General features: G+C 45.1%; 1 protein-coding gene across 1 annotated transcript in view; it reads right to left on the reverse strand.

Moving 5' to 3' along the window:
• The window catches only part of COL4A2 (collagen type IV alpha 2 chain), a 177,742-nt gene that overhangs the window by 66,691 nt on the left and 90,752 nt on the right, over window positions 1-20,299 (reverse strand). Inside the window, exons 5-11 of the mRNA XM_012751869.3 lie at window positions 8,572-8,706; window positions 8,447-8,491; window positions 5,133-5,249; window positions 3,489-3,560; window positions 3,146-3,181; window positions 2,983-3,045; window positions 374-409 (exon numbers count right to left, since the gene is read on the reverse strand). Coding sequence (XP_012607323.1) covers window positions 374-409; window positions 2,983-3,045; window positions 3,146-3,181; window positions 3,489-3,560; window positions 5,133-5,249; window positions 8,447-8,491; window positions 8,572-8,706 — 504 coding nt within the window. The remainder of the gene's footprint in view (window positions 1-373; window positions 410-2,982; window positions 3,046-3,145; window positions 3,182-3,488; window positions 3,561-5,132; window positions 5,250-8,446; window positions 8,492-8,571; window positions 8,707-20,299) is intronic.

The raw sequence follows: 20,299 nt of genomic DNA on the forward strand, positions 1-20,299 counted from the left end.
CTGGCCTCCTCATGACAGAGCTATGTCCTGTCAATTCTCACAATGTAACACATATGCATAAATACGAGCCGTCCCTAATTTGTTCTAATTTACATTTGCAATCAGATGTTCATCAATTTGGCTTTTGTATCACAGCAGGAAAGTAATAATTGATTTGCAAACAATAAATCACTCAACGCATTTACTTATTTAATGTGCCAGGGATTCTAGATGCACCATTGCATCCATCCTTGGAGTTACCTCTTAAAAACCTATAAAATGGTTCTCATTGTAATACAAACAATAAATAGTTGTCAACCAAATAGTTTTATGATAATAAAATATATATTCAAACACTCAAGTCCCCTCTCCCTCATCCCGCAGACCCACTTACTGGCTCTCCTTTTGGTCCAGGAGGTCCGGGTGGTCCCTGCACAAATACAAAGAAATTTGTGAACTGTTTTCTTTACCCCAGGACCCAGATAACATCTGCTAGGAAGCCTGGGAAAGCCATTTACTGTATATTTAGAACACTGTGCAGGCTGAGGAGCTGGGACAGAGGCCTAAAGACAGCTCCAGCTCTGAGCTGGCCGGCTGGCCACGGACAGCTGTTTCTGCTTTGCTTTTGTGTTTAGGCTTTTGACTTCACCCGTGTCCTCTTTGTGTTTGTTCTGGTCCCTTTGCGAGGTCCTAGGCCACGGGATGCAGAGACAGTCCTCTGATTTCCTCTGGGGGCCCCCATGAGACACTGTCCAGCACTTCCTGCTGGTGGCTGAGCAAATGTTCACGGGTGGAATTAATCCACAGGCCAACACGGCAGAGTGGAAAGTCTTTCTGCAAATACTGTGGTGCGTCTCTCTGCAAAGCATTCAGTGTTAACGCCATACTTGGTATAAAAGTATTTAAAAGGCCGGGCGTGGTGGCTCACGCCTGTAATCCTAGCACTCTGGGATGCTGAGGCGGGTGGATTGCTCGTGGTCAGGAGTTCGAAACCAGCCTGAGCAAGAGCGAGATCCCATCTCTACTATAAATAGAAAGAAATTAATTGGCCAACTAATATATATAGAAAAAATTAGCCGGGCATGGTGGCGCATGCCTGTAGTCCCTGCTACCCGGGAGGCTGAGGTAGGAGGATTGTGTGAGCCCAGGAGTTTGAGGTTGCTGTGAGCTAGGCCGACGCCACAGCACTCACTCTAGCCTGGGCAACAAAGCAAGAGTCTGTCTCAAAAAAAAAAAAAAAAAGTATTTAAAACGCACTAGGAGAGTGTCTGCGCACAATGCCACAGATGCAAAGGCACGGACAAGTGTGGGCGAGGATGATTTTGCTGGCCCATGTGAGGAACTTAAAGCTGTACCCAGTCAAGGACCCAGTGAGTGTAATCTGTTGTATCAGACCTCTCTGAACTGTATATTTAAGGTACAAAAATTCTGACCAGGTAGCATGTGCTATGTGCTGTGACTAAGCCACAACTGCACGTAGTGAAGGAGCAAAGAGCACCTCATTATACCACCCTCGTTTCATTCCATTTGCCCAGATATTTCACAGATGGACGGCTACTTGCAAAAAGACTTTCATAACATCAGGGAGATTTGCTTTGTAAAAATAAAATCTATTATTATGATTTGTTATTATATCTGAAGAAAATTATGAGTACTGCCTCCCCCCCCCCCTTTTAGTGTGATGGAATCTCTCTAAACATATGCATCTTCATTTTCTCTCAATATCCAATTCTTGGTGATACCACTGAGTCCCTTGATAGCTTGCTTCAATCTTGAGCACTGGTTTTCTGTGAGATGGTCTCTCTCACCTATAGCCAAAATCTCTCTTGTATAATTTAAGGCCTGTTTGTCTTACCACTAAAAAATGTGGAGAGCGAGAGAGCCAGAAACCCTCTTGCAGGGGCCAGTCCATCTTCCAAGTCACTGTTCACTGGGGGGTAGCCAGAGGGCTGCGTGAGCTCTAGCAACTCCCTTCTCCATGCTTCTGTCCTTGCTGCAAGCCCCCTGCATCCAAGCGTTTGTCTGGTCACGTCTCACTCTATCACTTGATTCGCAGGAGGAGGGAAAACCTGCAGACCTCTACTCCGGTAGGGCACTGTGATGGCCAAGAGCTCACCTGCCACAATGGCCACGGCTGCGGTGTGATACACTTGCCACATGGCCATGGCTGGGGTGTGATACACCTGCCACAATGGCCACAGCTGGGGTGTGATACACCTGCCACAATGGCCATGGCCTGGGTGTGATACACCTGCCACAATGGCCATGGCCTGTGTGTGATACACTTGCCACAATGGCCATGGCCTGGGTGTGATACACCTGCCACAATGGCCATGGCCTGGGTGTGATACACCTGCCACAATGGCCATGGCCTGGGTGTGATACACCTGCCACAATGGCCATGGCCTGGGTGTGATACACTTGCCACAATGGCCATGGCCTGGGTGTGATACACCTGCCACAATGGCCATGGCCTGGGTGTGATACACCTGCCACAATGGCCATGGCCTGGGTGTGATCACCTGCCACAATGGCCATGGCCTGGGTGTGATACACCTGCCACAATGGCCATGGCCTGGGTGTGATACACCTGCCACAATGGGCATGGGCATGCCCCATGGGCATGGCCTAGCCCATTTTCTCCTTATTGACCTGTGGGACTTTGGACTTCTTTGCCCATGGATGATGGGCCCTTTGTCACCTTGGGTAGGTATGGGGCTGAAGGAGATATGCATGACTGGAGGGGCACCCTGCAGTACCACTTCAAAATTTGACATAATTGGCAGTAAGCTGGTGGCCGCAATTTTGAGTCCTTATTCTCCAACGTTAGTGGCAGCAGAATGTATGCAAAGAATGGCCATTTTGTCTGGGTATTTTCTACAATGACTATACACATCAGAGTCATCTTAAAGCTTTCATCCACTTTCAACAGTTGAAGGAGCACATCTCTGAGGGATGACGTGACAGTGGTCCTAGGGTGCACACAGGTACTCAGGTACTTACTGGTCTTCCTGCAGCTCCAACTGGGCCCATCGGTCCAATGGGCCCAGGGCGGCCGGGAGGCCCCTATGGACAGGAAATAAGAGAATGTTTTGAAGAAAGCAGACTAGAGTCCTGAAGTTCTTAAACTTTTGTTGGGAATATTCTCTAATAAAAATAAACTTACCTGGTAACCAACCAACCCAGGCTCCCCAGGTTCACCCTAATTGAGGAGAAATAATTTTAAGAGTTATAGCTTTTAAGCGTCTTTAGATTTAGTTACATTTTATTACACTGTTGGAAATACGCATGTGAAAGGTACCAGCCTCATCAGAACTCGGTAATGTTAACTACCTAACATTTGGCTGGGAGTACTATGAACATGGAAAAGAGATAAAGCTACAATTAAATTTAAGATAGAAAACATTGGGAATGAAAATAAGACAATTTTCATATTGATCACGGTTTAAACCGTGCTGTGAATTTGCACTGGATCACGTGATCAGGTCTCCCGTCTCTGGCGAACATACCCTGTACCTGTCGCGGTCCTCTCTGGACAGTGCGTAGGGTTCGCCTTTCTGCCCTTTGGGTCCAGGGGGCCCCTAATTAGCAGATAAATCATAAAAAGAAAAACACACAAAAAAGTTTATTAAAATTCAGTGCACATATAGTAATTTTGATGATTAAATATTGCCTTTTATAGGCAATGTCTAATTGTATTTATGGCTTATGTCGGTTATTCTGAATATCAACCCTTTTATTCAATCACAACAGTCAGACTTTTAATTTCAGATTGCCCCAATAGTATCTTTCCTCAGAGTTAAAATTATAATACTTTATAGGATTGAAGTTATTTTCAAAAACCCAAATGAATTCTCTGTAAACGAATCCTCTAGCATGGCACTATATTCTTTTTCTTTGTAATGATATGATGTGCTCTCTTTGGCGTTAGTGTACTAAAGATATAACACATGTGCTCTTCAGCGCCACATAGGAGAGATGCCGGGTCATTCTCCAAAACTGGAGTTGTGTCGAATGTAATCAGCTGGTGTGTGTGTGTGTGTGTGTGTGTGTGTGTGTGTGTATATGTTTATGCATCAGCATCTTTAATATCGACATATAAAAATCAATATTTTAAAGTAGTAGATATGTTTCTTGATAACAGAATTTACGACAGCATAGAGTAGAAAATGGCGCGTAGTTTATTGAAAAGCTGAACATCATAATAAACAGACAGCCAAGGAGAGGGGACTGCAAGGTAGACGTGGGACCGTTAGGAGTAGAAATCTATTTGCTTCTAGTAAAAACAGGGTGAAGGGTGTTAACGATGCTCTTCCTCCACATTAAGGTTTATACATATTGTTTTTTCAATGAAAAGTCTTACTAAACAGAATTTTAGTATGACCCTGAATTTGTAAGATTTTCATGGTTAGAAGGTAGCAACATACTACTGAAAAAATATTTCAGGATTCCCTGCAAAAATCAATGAGACCATAAAACAGATTATTATCCAAAATTTCTTCCATCAAAATACAAACTCCTGCATTGTATGTGCTCGAGAGGGTAACCATGCTTGCATGTACAAAGGGTTTTATAATCTGATAAAAACAATGACTAACAGAGGATTCTGTCAAGGTTTCTGCTTTTTAATTCTAGTTTTTTTAAAATTTAGGTTTACTATTCCATGACTGCTGGCTGTTACTTGAATGGGAATGTGGGAGAAAGTGAACTGGTGCTTGGAGACTGCAGGAGTGAACAACGTCACTCAAGTCCACTGTTTTGTATCTAACGTTTAAAGAATCAACACAGAAGATGAAGATCCTTAAATCCAGCAAAGTCATGCCTTGAGCACCGCAGGAGAGCGTGAGCAGGGAGTTATGCTTCCAACCCGGCTATGAGACGAGGATTGCCCCAGGTGAGAAAGGGTTAGCAGGTGTCCACCTGTCCACCTGCCCATCCCACCCCTCCCCTCTGCTGGGCAAGCAGGAGGCAACTCTCATTTCTCAGAAAGTATCTCTAGGATAATTTCTTAACAGGGCCCCACACTGGACTTTCTGGGCTAAGCCCCAGGAAACAGGGCTCAGGAGAGGGCACCTTTTATACATCTGCACTCGCAAGCACCTGCCACCCATGGCGCCAGCACTAATTGAACCGCGTGCCGCAGGGATACTCACGGTAGGGCCAGGGAACCCGTCAGAGCCGTAGGGTCCCTGTGGGCCTGCATCACCCCTGGTTCCATTGCAGCCATCATAGCCGGGCCTTCCTCTGGGGCCTCCTTGCCCCGGATGTCCCTGGGAAAGAGAGCAGTAAGTGCACCTTCCTCCCACAGGTGTCTAGTTTCCACGGAGCTGTGTGAGGAGCCAGTTTTAAGTATTCTCATAAGCAATGTCCCTGGCATGAATCTAGGGGAAAGATAACTCAAAAATTGACAAATGAATGAAACAAAGATGAAATAAGTGAAGGCACAGGTATAGCCCTAAACAGGGAGTGGTTTTCAAGGTCAAGTTCTGTTTCACTCGGGCTTTGGTAAGAAGTAACTATCTTGGGAGCTCCTCCGCCTTGCTCCATTGGGTTACTGTCTCTTAGTAGGGACAGGTAAGGGTAGATTTGAAAAGATTCTAGAAGCGACTAGCTCCTTCTCAGGGAGGACAGGGATATCTTTATCAGTTGTCCTCAACTGAATTTTAGATGGTGAGTCTGACAGACCCGCATTCTAAACAGAGAAGGTGTTCGTGCCTACAATGGGATTTTATCAATGGCTTAGCCATGTTTAAAATAATTGATTTTCTCTTATTTTACTTTCTTGGGAAACATTACTTTTTTAGATTTTTTTCCATTTTTTTAAAATTTCAGCATATTAGGAGGGTACAAATGTTAAGGTTACATATATTGCCCATGCCCCCCCTCCCCCCTCAAGTCAGAGCTTCCCCCAGACGTTGCACATCTCACTTATGTTTGTATATACCCGTCCTCCCCTCCCACCCGCCCAACACCCGATAAATGTTGTTCCTATATGTCCACTTTTTATATTTTAAACGTGAGTATAAATTGAGTCAGGTACCCTGAGATGTCTCAGAGTGGACGGAGGCAAAAGATCAAATGTCTATTGAACAACTAGGGAGGGTTGGGCTTAACCTGGGGACACCTTCGCTGCATTAATCTGGCTCCAGGACACACAGAGGAGCTGGGCAAATAATCTAATTTACCCACAACATGAGTATAGCCTATTCTGCTATTTCCTTAAACAATAGATATTTAGATATAAGCTTTATTATTATGCAATTTCTTTAAAATTTTGATTTTCTTGATCATAAGACGTATTTTCCAGAGTGATTTTTAGGCCATTAAGATGTCTATTAGATTTACTTTGAGGAATTAAGAAAATGTCAAGATAAATAAACAAATCATACATATGGGGCCCTGTAACCTGGATGATAATAAGAAATACAATGAGAAAAGTAGAGTTTTTCTTTTATTTTCACATCTCTCTACTTTGGATGTTCAAAGTCATTGCTTTCAAGTGGTGTCATCAGACAAGAGAGCGGATGGACTTTTAAAACTCTCTCGTGGTCTGAGAGATCAACATTGCACGCACAACTTCTCACTCTCTCTGACGGCCTTCAAAATGAAGACCCCAGGGTCTTTTAAAGCTGGTCCTTCAAATTCAGCTTGAGAAAACAGCTCTCTGCATGGTCTGCTCAAGGTCTTTCGTATGCTATGATGCTTTTGCTCAAAATGTACCACTGAGTTCTTCATCCTTCTCCTGGGTTACGTGCCTGCAGTAAGTGGTCTTTCTTCCTCACTTAGAACTGATATAAGTCACTTGAAATTGCATGCCATTATGATCTTTGTGCTTCAAAGAAAAAATTCAATTACATTGAGCTAAATGTCCATGTCTCATTGCTCAACATCTAATTAGATACCTTTCTCTATGACATAACTCTAAGATTTTACTGCACATCACAGCTAAAATTACCCAGGTCTCTCAAACTCTGCATTCATTAACTGATTAGTTATGAGAGGTGACATTTAGGTTAACTTTGTTTGTAGCGCTGGAGTTCTGTGGTTAAAGGGACTGTCAGTGTTTGAGCAGCACCAAGATCCTTCTCTGCTCACTACAATCACAAGAAATTACTTTCTTCCTAATTTGTGAGATATTTGATTCTGGTATTAAATGAACATAAAGTGGAAAATAAACAAAAATATGGTACAGGCAAGTTACAATTTTTTTTCCATAACGTCACTCCATTGTAATTCAGGTTTCAGCTTCCTAAAGGCAAAACTAAAGGACAATCTAAGAGTTAAAAAAGTACTTTAAAAATAGGTGATTTAGTTTTAGGCCATTAGTAGGAAAATACGTTTTGTTGGATGTTTGAAATACGCAGATTCTTCAACTCTGCCCATTTCTCAAGATTCTGACTAATGTCAAGTTATTTCGTTGCTTGTTCAGAGCTGCACGGTGCTCCTGAGTGTCTGTCCGAGCCCACCCTCAGTGACACTTAGGATCACCGGCCATGTAGGTCTCGTGTCTTGGTGAATATGACTGCCTTTCTTTTGCTGTGACCGCTTCCTTCTACTGCCAGAAAGGTCTATGGAGCACAGAGCTAAAGCTGTGCAGAGAAAGCCTGAGTTCTCCGTGACTCCTCTCCACTCGCCCGCTGTCTCTCAGCCTGCGAGGCAGCAGCCCTGCGCATGCAGCCTGGGAACGGGCCTGTCTCCCGGCCAGTGTGCGTGTGCGTGTATGGGGATGGAGATGTCCAAGCAGGATAAGGGCACAGACATCTGTGTACACGTGTGAGGTTTATGAAGCAGATGTCTTAGAATGGCAGTGGCAGCCGGATGCGGGAGGGTCAGAACGTGCGATAAACACATTCATCCCCAGATCGGTCTGGCCAGGAAGCCAACTCTGGGAAATCTGCTCACGGATGCCTGTGAAGGAGGCTGTGAGTCAGGCTCTTTTGTTTATTTTTTTATGCCACAAGAAGTAAAGTAAACTAGGTTATAAAAACACATTTTATTGCCTTTTGAGATTTTTCTCATGAGCAAACCATGCCTTTTCTTTTTCTCATTTTGTGTGTGGTTGCTATAAAGAATTTGAGAAGCTGCACAAATGCTCAGCGGGGCTTCATTTTGTTCTTGGCGGGACTACTTTATATTCAGGTCATTCTGTAGTTCAAACGAAATGTCAAGACTGGCTGTTTACTGAGTATATGTGAATGACACTCGAGCTTCTTATTACAAAACAATGTCTAGTTTTAGCAAAGTAGCCTCAATGCCTAAGCCAAGTCTATAAGCACATTTATGAGGGAAACAATTTGTTCAATGGATGACTGTTTCCAGGGGGAACATTTATGCACATATAATAGCCCTCACACGTTTGATGTTATAAACAAAAAGGAGGTCTCCTTCAAAATGTTTCTTTAAGTCATTAATGTATTGCTTAGAATGCACGCAATGCTTTAAAATTCTCATATGCCAAAAAACTTACGGGAATTCCATCAGCACCAGGGAATCCAGAAACGCCTCTTGCTCCCTGCAAAGAAAGCAAAGAAACTTAATGAAGGCCAAACACGCACCACCCTGCAGCCAGAGGGGTATCGCAGCGATACATACCACGTCTCCTTTTGGTCCCGTTATTCCAGGAGCTCCTCTTTCACCTTTGTCACCCTTGCGGCCCTGTAGTCCTGGGAATCCTTGCAACCCTGGTGGCCCATTGTAGCCTTGGGGGCCCACTGGCCCAGGCTGACCCTGTGGGAACAACACAGGTTCAACTTCCATAATTAATAACAATAAATACTCATTTCAGTTACGGTTACTTTTGAAACTACATGCTTCATTCTCAAAGAGGTATAAACTTCAGAGAACATCACAGGTAAACACACCACCATCTACTGCCACAATAGCTACTAAAGACAGTCATTTCCTGCTAAGAAAGAAGTCATCAGAGAGTTGCAGAGGAAAAAGTAATAAATGTGAAAAAATTATTCTAAATTATTTAAGTGACGCTATTATGGAATGATAATATTGTGTTGGGTTTCTTTTTAAGTCTTTTCAGTATAAACAAAAGTTCCAAACAAATTTCTACAATTTTATCTGTTTTTCTCAATATAATACATACAGTAGGTATGGAAATACATATTTCATCCAGATATTAAAATGACCCCCAGATGTTTAAGTGACTAGGTAATCTCTCCTTTTGGCCACACACAGAAAAAAAGCAAAGGGTTTCTGAAATATATAAAAGTGTATGTCCACATTCATTAGAATGGCTACTATTATTTTTAAAAACCCCAAATTAAAAGTGTTGGTGAGGATGTGGAGAAATAGGAACCCTTGTGTGTTGATGGTGGGGACGTAAAGTGGTGCAGCTGCTGCAGAAACAGCATGACGGCGCCTCAGAAAACCAAGAAAAGGAATTGCCATGGTATCCAGCGATTCCACTTCTGGGTATACACTCCAAACAACTGCAAGCAGAGATTCAAGCAGATATTTGTGCCCCCATGTGGGCAGCATTATTCAAGGTTGCCAAAGGGCGGGAACAACCCAAATGTCCGACAGTGGATGAGTGCATGAACAGAACGTGGCACAACCACACAATGAAATGTCACGCAGCCACGAAGAAGAAGGAAGTCCTGACACCAGCTACTGCACGGATGAACCCTGTGGACATCACGCAGAGTGAAGGAAGCCAGTCAGAGGAGGATGGGTACTGTGTCGCTCCACCTATACAAGGTACGCAGAAGAGTCAAATCCACAGAGGCAGAGGTAGAATGGAGGATGCCAGGGGCTGGGGAGGGGAAATGCGGAGCCAAGTTTCAGTCTGGGGAGATTGGAGAGCTGTGGGCACTGATGTTGCTGGTGGCTGGACAGCAGTGCAGCTGTAGTTAAGGTCGCCTAACTGTGCACTTGCAAATGGTTAACATGCTAAATTTTGTCACATGTTTTAATCATAATAAAAAAATTTAAAAAATAATTTTTAAAATAAAAATGCATTTAAAATAAATTTACTACAATAACAATTTTTATTTTTTTTGAGACAGAGTCTCACTCTGTTGCCCAGGCTAGAGTGCCGTGGTGACAGCCTAGCTCACAGCAGCCTCAGACTCCTGGGCTCAAGCAATCCTCCTGCCTCAGCCTCCAGAGTAGCTGGGACTACAGGCATGCGCCACCATGCCCAGCTAATTTTTTCTATGTATTTTTAGTTGACCAATTAATTTCTTTCTATTTTAGTAGAGACGGTGTCTTGCTCTTGCTCAGGCTGGTTTCGAACTCCTGACCTTGAGTGATCCACCCGCCTCGGCCTCCCAGAGTGCTAGGATTACAGGCGTGAGCCACCACACATGGCCAACAACCATTTTTAAATAATGAACAAAGGAGGGGTGGAGGTTCTCTGTCCCCTAATGGAACTAATTCTTGTATAATATTACAGTTATATTCTAATCATTCACAGCTTAGCCCAAATGAAAAAATACATGTTTTGATTTCTCTCTAGGTAAATGAGTCTGTTTATTCATACAGAGCCTTTACCCGCAAGCGCCATTTGCTTGGACGTTTCATATTCCCATCTTGCCCTGTGCTCCGGAGGGACCTGAGCCATTTTTCTAGTCTCTTGCTCCACTGCCTACAGGCAGCCTTTCCCACCGAAACTGCCCAGCTGAGAAGCGTGTGCCTTTACAGACCGTTTGTAACGCCATCCTCAGCGAATTCCATTGCCATGCCTACCTGCCAGGCCTGCGCAGTTAGAAGCCAGGTGCTGGGGAAGTGGTGAGCTGACTCTCTGACGTGGAAGATGCCCACGCAGGCTAGGGTTGTGGTTGGTGGATGTGATTAAGACAACTTAGCCCAAAGCTTGGGACCCCTGCCCCCCAAACCAAGGCGAGTCGGGAAAGCTCACTTGGGCCTGCATCTGGGCCAACGTCTGAGTGTTAGGGACAGTGAGTTCTTCTCTAGCCAAGTTTTCCAGAAGAGTTCAGTCACTGCCTCGGTCAGCAAATTCCCAACTGGGGTAGCCTGATCTCAAGCATCGTAAGTAGCGGTGAAGTCCGTGAATCTCAACTCTCTTTGGAGAACATTATAAAAGTGAGTTTATGGCCACTGTGTTTCTTCCCAGTTGAGGAGAACTGTGGTGGTGGAAAGATAGCCCAGGCCTTGGACACGTGATACCCAGGCTCTTTTTATCTCTAAGGCTCAGTGGTTTTATCGCGCTACAGTTGTCGTAAGTTTGGGAACAAAACAGGCTTTGATTCTGATTTTTATGGATCTTTCCCAGTTGTGCTCATGTTTGCTTTGTTTGTGGCTATGCTAGAATATAACCATCTTATGATAACATATCATGCCATAAAGCCTGAAATTCCCCTAATCACTTTGAGACTTGCAGCTTGTTAGTGTTTACATTGAACATCTTTAGGGGGATAAAATGTTCCTCAATAGTACTGTCATTTTTATTGTCCATAAACTACATGTCTATCCAGTGGGATTATTTTATAGAGCCAACTAAAAGGGAACATGTACTGCTAACCAAAAATGGAATATGTGTGTCTTAATGATGAAAAGCCACATTCTTGTCTTGCATTCATTAACCTTTCCTCAATTCCCTTTGATGGGGAAAGTGACTAACCCCATCATATACTAATTTTCCTTCCATTGTCAGTAAACTTCTTTCTAACCTTTATTTCCTGGATGGGAAGTCTGACTTTTGGAATAAAACTCTAGACTTTCTTTTTCTGAAGCATGATGTCACATTTTCTTTTTACTGAAGTCCACATAAAACTAACCAATTAAAAATGTACAATTCAATGGCTTTAGTACATTCATCTTGTGCAACCACCATGTCTTTCTAGTTCCAAAACGTTTTTATCACCCCAAAAGGAAATCTTATATCCATTAAGCAATCACTCCCTGTTCTCCCAGCTCCTAGCAACCTCCAGTCTGCTTCTGTCTCTGTGGAGTTCCCTGTTCTGGACACTTATATAAATGGAATCATATGACATGTGAGTTTGCATGTCTGGCTCCTTTCACTAAACATAACGTTTTTGAGGTTCATCCACCCTGCAGTGTGTACCATACCTCATTCACTTTTATGGCTGAGTAACATTCCATTGTGGGGACAGACCACCATGTGTCCACTCGTCCATTCTGGGGCGTTCCCACCTTTTGGCTGCTGTGAATAGTGCCACTATGAGGATGCATGTATGAGTATACTCTTGAGTCTCTGTTTTGGATTATTTTGGGTGCATTCCCAGGAATGGAATTACTGATCCTATGACAATTTTACACTTAATTTTTTAGGTATTGGCAAACTGTCTTCCACAGTGGCTGCACCGTGTCACGATCCCACCAGCAATGCAGGGGGGTTCCAATTCCTCTGCATCCTGGCCAGTGCTCAAGATTTTGCATTTTTTTTGGCTATAGCCATCCTAGCAGGTGTCAAGATGAACACTCCATCCTGAGCTTTTGATAGGATGGAACACTCCCCAAGATTCATTCTGGCTTTCGTGCTGAGGAAGCACCAGGAGTCTGGGGACCATGTGAGGTAGCCCTGGTCCTCTGGGATGGAGCCCTCACTTTTGCCCAAATACAAACCCTGCATTGCTGGCTGTGTGCACTCTTACGTCAAGGCCCAAGGAAGCTGCCAGTAATGCAGCTTTGGTCACCAGGGCCGGAGGTTTCCCGAGGATATCCTGCCTGACAGGGAAGTCTGGTGCGTCTATAAAGGGCAGCTGGGAGGATCAGGGACATGCAAAGGGTTTTCCTTTGTGCTAATCATCATCAACATCAATGTCCATCCTCTTCCTTTCCTTTCATAAGTGACCTTCAACATAAAAATTACCCAGAAAGAGTAAGAGTCTGGTTTTAAAGGTCTTTGCATAAATCTCAAAAGCTTCTACATTTCTAAAGCACCTAAAATTCCTCCAATATCCTTGATAAAAGTGTTTCCACAAAGTATTTCTCACAAGCCAGCAGACATTGCGGGAAGGAGCTGTCAGACCAAGGACCCCGTCCTTCCTGTCCCCAGACTCCCACAGCACACAATGCAGTTAGCATAGATGTACTTCCTAGGAAATAGGATCATGTTAAGTGTCATTTGATTGTGTATCTTTTGGGACAAAGTGCTATTACAAATGTTAAAAATGGTTTATCTCTTTTTGTCCCCAAGGCAACTGTGTAAAGTGACATGAACTCCGTTGGGAGGAGAGACTATATTGGGCGGACCAGCATCAGGGGCTGCTGCACACACAGCTCTGGGGCCCTGGCCGATGCCACTGTGCTCTCGATACTCACTACGAGGTCTGTACCAGCGCCACCTGGGAGCTTGATAGGAATGCAGAGTCTCAGGCCTGCAGAATCCTCCAGAATCCTGAATCTGCATTTAACCTGGTCCCCAGGAAAAGATGCCTCTGTACATTACAGTGTGAGAATCGCTGTGCAATAACACCCTAACTCCCTTCCTGGCGTTCTCAAGGGAGGAGGTAGGTATACGTTAAGAAGAAACATCTCTTAAGCATGAGGTTTGAAGATCAGAAGAAAGGTCTGGCTTACTGAGTCAGGCAGAGGAAAACTCACTATTTATGTTGGTTAAGTATTATTTCTAATTAAAATTTTCTTGGCCTTATGCTTCAGTGACATCTACAGGACAGAATACATTTTGATCACGATTGGGATGGAGGGCTGCACATTGCCTTTCCGTCTTTGAAATCACTGCTGGCGTCTGTGGGACACCCGAGGTCTGTGTTGGAAGCTGCAGGCTGAAAAGGCAGATAGAATGAGTCCAGACCTGAGTCCGCATTGCCCGAATGCCACAGCTGTGAGCGAGAGTGCACTTATCCAGTCCTGACACACTAAGCTCTCCCGAATCGGGGCATTTCACTTCTGAGAAAAGGGGCAAAATACAATCAGATATGGGCACATGTGGAATAGTTACAGCTTTAGACTTTCAAACAAATGTAGAAAGATTGATGATTAATCAGTGCCTCAAGGAATGTGCCTCACATTCATCCAACCCTGAGGAGGTGCCGGTTTCCATTCATAGCTTATTAACCTGAAAATATTCCTCTGGTAAGGGAGTAAAAAGAGTTTCATTTATCAGAGAAGGACAAAAAAATGTTTCCAAGGATAAAACCTGCTTCACTGCACATCAGGATTTTTCATCTACAGTACAGTACTTTCCTGGTAGGATAAGAATGAGCCTTTCATGACTTACTGGCCGACATCTGAATGGTAGGAAATCCCTTCTGCCTAAGCTGACTCTTCCTGTCTCACCTTTTATGGGCACCGGCCCGGCGCCCACCAGACACCCATATCCTCCCCGCTCCCCAGGGCGGACCCCCCTCCCTTCCGCAACGTGTTCCGGACGCTCATGGCCAAGGGCGGCAGCTCTTGGTGATCCTTGGGGAATTCCAGCCTAAGCCCTTCCTATGAGCTCTTGGCCACACATTTGAAAATGTGTAAAAGTCCCAAAAGGCAAAATTAAAAATATTTATTGTTCTTAAAGATGATCAGTTAGCACTTGTGAGCAATTTCTAGATCACTCTGGCAGGATGAATTAGTAGCATATTCCAAGCTAACAATAATGTGAAGGTTAGTATTTGTACAATATATTATACATGTAACTATCAGTAGCCTGTTCCACACAACAAGTCAGAGCTGATGTTAAATCTGACTTCTTCTTATTTAATATATAACAAAACATTAGTCTACCCATGGGCACTAGTCTATGTTAAGGATTCCAGTTAGAGGAGGTTGAATTAAATGGACTCTCAGAATTTCTGCTCTCCAAAATGTTTTGACACAGATTGCATACTAGTGTCAATATAAAGTAAATTACATCCATGTGCAAAAAACAAACCTTCATCGTTACACTGCTCCATATACAAGCATTTACTCAAAATGGACATAAATGTAAGAGCTAAACCTATAAAACTTCTAGAAGAAAACAGGGGGAAATCTTTGTGACTTTGGATTAGGCAAAGATTTCTTAGATAAGACACGAAGATCACAAGCCATAAGAAAAAAGTTGGTAAGATGAAAAAGTTTGATTGTCAAAATATACTGTTAAAAGTAAAAAGGCAGGCTACAGATTGGAGAAATATTTGCAAAACACATATCTGATAAATGCCTTCTATCTAGAATAGATAAAGAACACCCCAAACTCAATAGTAAGGAAATGAACAAGCTAAATGAAAAAAAATGGCAAAAGATTTGAACAAACATTTCACCCAAGAAGATATACAGACGGAAAATACGCAGGAGACGCTGAACATCACTGGTCATTGGGACAAGCACATAAAATCCGTAGACAGCTATAACTGCAACCTACTGAAATGGCTAATACACAGAAGCCGCTGGCCATGCCGGGGCCGGCGAGGATTCAGGGCGACTGGCAGCCCGTTGGCTGCTGGCAGCAACGCAAGAGGCTACAGCCACTGGCAGTTTGGCAGTTTTTTAAAAAGTTCAACATGCACCCATGACAGGACCTAGCAATCCTAGTGGTAGGGATGTACCTAAGAGAAATGAAACCTTTTATCTACCCCAAGACTTCTATGAGAATGTTCACAGGGGTTTTATTAATTTAACCTAAAAGCTGGGAACAGCATGGGTGCTCACCAGCTGACGAGTGGGCAAACAGGCGGCAGTCTGTCCACACAGTGGAGTACTAGCCAGCCATGGACAGGAACGAAGTAACCGACGTGGGCAACAGCAAGGCGACAGCAAAGGCATTCCGCTAAGTGAAAGAAGCCAGACACCAAAGGCTACGCCCTGTCTGATCCTGTTTATATGACTTTCTAGAAAAGGCGACACTAAAGACAGAACAGATCCGCAGCTGCTGGGGCCAGAGGATGGGCGGGAGCTGACTGCAGAGGGACCCCAGGGAACTTCCAGGGAAGGGAGCTGCCTTGTATCGGGGTTTTGGTGGTTGGTGCATGGCCGTAAACACTTGTCAATATTCACTGAATTGCATGCGAATTAAGCCTCAATATATTTCACCTAAAAGCAAACAAATACAAGGGGCGGGGTTGGGCGATGGCAGAGATGAAGACGATGTGCCCTGAGGGTCACAGGCGCAGTGGGCCACGGAAAAGGTCACGTCAGACCACGTCCTCTCCACGCATTCCTACCCGTGAATTCATAAGGGAATATTTAGAAAGGAAGAAAAGTGTACATTTTAAAAACGACATTTGAAGAGAACGCTTAGCCAAACGCTTTTTAAAGATGTCTGCCGGGGAGATGAATAATCTGAAGAGACCAAGACCTGGTTCTCCTAGTCCGGAATCGGGCTGTGTGAGCGCGATGCTGACAGAAATGGGAACGGCCCCGCCGCAGCCCACAGAGCAGAACCGAAAGTGGGTCAGGCCCAGATTAGATTCGGCCGTGAGGGAGAAGCCGGGGTCACCGGTTTCCACTACGCCTCATCTCCACACAAAACAAAAACCAGGGGCTGCCACTGTAATTCTAGGATGCTGTTATGTAGTTTTCTGTGAAAGGATTTGACTGGGATAGACGCACATTTCCGAGACTCTATTACACAGTTTTACCTGAAATGACTTGACTTGGGTGGATTCGAATTTTAAAGCAGAGAAAAAAATGGGCAGTCTCCTATTCCTCACCCAAACGACCAGTAAGTCTGAAAACCTCTGCTCCTTGTTTTAAAAATAGGTGGTACATGGGCATCGCACTCCATGGCGTTTAGCCCAGATTTTTTACAGTCTGGATGTGATTTTGCCTGGCACATGTTGGAAAAGTTGATTTTCTGGGAAAGCTTTCTGTTACCTCTGTGCTTTTAGCAATAAATACACTTCATCTGCCTGGCTGTGAATCCCTGTCTCACAGACTCACTTGATTTTCCAAGCCTCCTGTCCTCTGCGAAGCCGTGCAGGCTGAGTGTGGCTGAGGTCAGCCTCGGGAGCGCAGGCTGGGGCCAAGGGTGGCCCGGGGCAGGGGCAGAGCGCACGGGCCGTCGGGCCTCACATGAGCAGGAAATGTTCTAATTCAGCGCTGACCACACGCGGCGCAACGAGGATGAACAGAGCACCACGGCCACACAGCCTGGATGTCGTCAAGAGGTAGCGGTTCGGGTGAGTCCTGCCTACACTTACGTGATTAGAGAGTGACAATTAGAGTAGGAGGCAACCACTGAGGTACCAGAATCGTGAAACAACTGGTAATTAAAAGTTAAGTCATTATTTAATGCCTCAGCTGTTAATTTGCATGTGCCAACTGTTCGTGCCAATATTTCACTGGTATTCTTAGGTCATCTTCATGCCCAAGAGCGTGGCATGACTCAGAGCAGACACCGTGTGTTCTCATAGCTCCGCACGTCTGTCCCCACCCTGGGGCGCTCTGCAGGTAGTGGGCAGCCAAGGCCCCGTGGGGGCTGCCCACAGAAGGCAGCGGGAGGAAACGCCACCATGGCGTCCATTCTGCTGATATTGTTAACATCTCGTGTGCTGCCAGTCTTTGAGAGTGACATTTCAGTATCCCTGGCATGGACCAGAGACGGCACCAAAGTTATATTTATTTTGCATTTAGACTAAACAGCAGTCATGTGAAAGGGAAATCTTCTTGAAGTCAGCATTATACTGAGCCGGTCGGTTCTGCTATGAAAAACAAACTACTCACCCATTGGCCAACTAAGAAAAGAGGTTCCAAGCAAAGGTGGGTTTCTCTCTGGCTGTGATAAACTCCTTTTTTTTCCTCCTTGCTATCTTTATTTGAAATGTTCCTGAATAAGACATGCTTTAAATAGAGCTCCAAATTCTCTGTCACTAGAAAATGCCTGATTACTATCACTTTCCTCCTCCTTCCTCCCCTCCCTGTTATTTTATTTTAATTTACTTTTGCTACTCCTTTAAAAAATATTTTAATTTTAAATTTATATACAATAAAATTCACTTTTTTGGTGTGTCATTCTGTGTGATTCAACAAATGCAGAGTTGTGTAAGCACCACTGAAACCAAGATACAGTGCTCATCACCCCCAAATCCCCTGAGCATCCCCTCTGTAGTCAAATGCCCCCTCCCCCAAACCTCTGTGAATCTGATATTTCTCCATCCCCATAGTCTGCCTTTTCCAGACTGTCGCAGAGATGGAGCTTTGCATCTGGCTTCTCTCCCTTGGCACGATGCATCTGAGATTCACCCGGCCTGTTGTGTACCGACAGTTTGCTCCTGTGTCTTGCTGAGTAGTTATTTATTGGATTCCACTACCCCAATCTGTTTATCCATTCACATTGTTTCTGGTTTTGAGCGAATGTGAACTGAGCTACTATAAACATTCATGTATGGTTGTTTGTGTTGACACATATGTTTTTGTAAACGTCCAGGAATGGGATTACTGGGTCACATGGCAACTGTTCGGCTTTATTTAAAAAACTGCAGAACTGCTCTGCAGACTGGCTGGACCGTTTTTACTGCTGCCGGCAACGCACGAGACTCCCACGTCCTTGCCCGAACCTGAGGTCCTCAGCTTTGTTCTCTTAGCCATTCTGTCAGTAATGGGCGTGTAGGGGTGAAGCACTGTGGTTTGAATCTCGTTCCTTTTTGTTCCCACAGATTTCTGCATTTCTCAGGCCTCTTTCCGTCAGGACACTCACACTGTGGGAGTTGTCTGTATGCGTGGAAAATAGGAAAGGCACCCCGAGAACCACACTCCCGCCGGCTCTGAGGGAACTGCACGGTCCTCTGAGCAAACACGCGTGGTGTGAGGTGTGCATGCTACCGGCAGGGAGGCTGGGGCATGTGTCCTCATCTCGAAAGGATGGTGCAGAGCTGGGGACAGTGACGTCACACATGGAAACATCGGGCTCCGAGCTGGACCCAGAATCACACCTCACACCACGCGTGTTTGCTCAGAGGACCGTGCAGTTCCCTCAGAGCCGGCGGGAGTGTGGTTCTCGGGGTGCCTTTCCTATTTTCCACGAATACAGACAACTCCTACAGTGTGAGTGTCCTTACGGGAAGAGGCCGGAGAGGAAGGGGAGCCGGCCCGGACCAGACATCCAGAACCGACACTGAAAAAAATAGTTCCTTCCGTACAGAAACTAAAGAGAAACTCAGCTTCCAAGTTCTTACCTACAGTATGGATTCATTTTATTCTGCATAAGAGAATATTCCCTTCTCATACATTATAGTACAAGAACAGCCTCTGTCTTCCTAACACACACACACACACACACACACATACACACACACACACACACACACACACACACACACACACACACGAGCCTCACTCCCTAGCAGAGTCTATAGGGAATAACAGCCATTTAAAATGAGACCAGAGTTTTGCATCTGGCTTCTCTGCCTTGGCATTCATTCATCTGCTTTTCACATTAATCTCTGCTCTTCACCACTGATAACCTAGGACTTCCGCAAAGGCTTCATTTGGTTTCAGATCTGGGCCTCAGAGAGCACCTGGAGTGCTGAGAGGGGCGAGAGGCTCAGTAGCAGTCAAACCCCCTCCCAGCACCCCTCCCCCACCTCTGGATCAGGTCCAAGTTTAACAGGACCCCCAGGCCATCACTCTAGGAGTGTCCCTGTCCCCGCCCTGGCCTTGGCTGCTGTCAATGCATCACCTGGGCAGGTCTTGGAGCCCAGAGGCAGAAAAGATGTGAGGGCTGTGGGGACAGTTTCCTGACCCTACAACCAGATCAGCTGCTCCCTACTTGCTCCTGTCATAGCACGCCGCGCGGCGCTGTCCCTACATTTCATGCAGGGCCACGAGGCTCTTGGAAGTAGGGACCACTCCTCATTTACGCTTCTGTCCCCACTGTTCCTCTCAGCATCTGACATATAGAACATGCTCCATGAGTCTGTTGAGTGAATGAATCAAGGCATTGCTATTTACCTGACTCTGCTCCAAATCATGACTCCAAAATTATGTCCCTCCCACACGACATTTCCTATTTTTAGGTCATTTTCCTGACCATTATAATGGCTCCCTGAATTCTGATTTCTGAAGCACTTCTGAAGTACAGCATCGGTGAGTGACACTGTGGAGGCCTGTCCTACCCTTGTCTGTCCCTCTTCAATGCCCTAAGTCACCTTCACGCGTCAGGAAACCTCCCATCCACAGCCTAACTCTCCCCGTCCCAGTGGCCCAGTGGAATTCATCCACAGCCTAACTCTTCCCCCGTCCCAGCGGCCCAGTGGAATTGCTGATTGTTGGTTCTGCTCGATGATCTGGCTCTATCTGTCCATATTATCGCAGAGAATGTCCACAGGCCATGACATGGAGCCATAAAGAGGGAGGCTGCAGGCTTGGGAAAGGAGGGCTGGTCCTACTAAACGTGCGCTCAGCGTCTGATTAGATTAACAAGACATTGTCTGCCGGAACCAAGGTCTAG

The sequence above is a fragment of the Microcebus murinus genome, chromosome 13, assembly GCF_040939455.1.
Source record: "Microcebus murinus isolate Inina chromosome 13, M.murinus_Inina_mat1.0, whole genome shotgun sequence".
NCBI classification, from domain to species: domain Eukaryota; kingdom Metazoa; phylum Chordata; class Mammalia; order Primates; family Cheirogaleidae; genus Microcebus; species Microcebus murinus.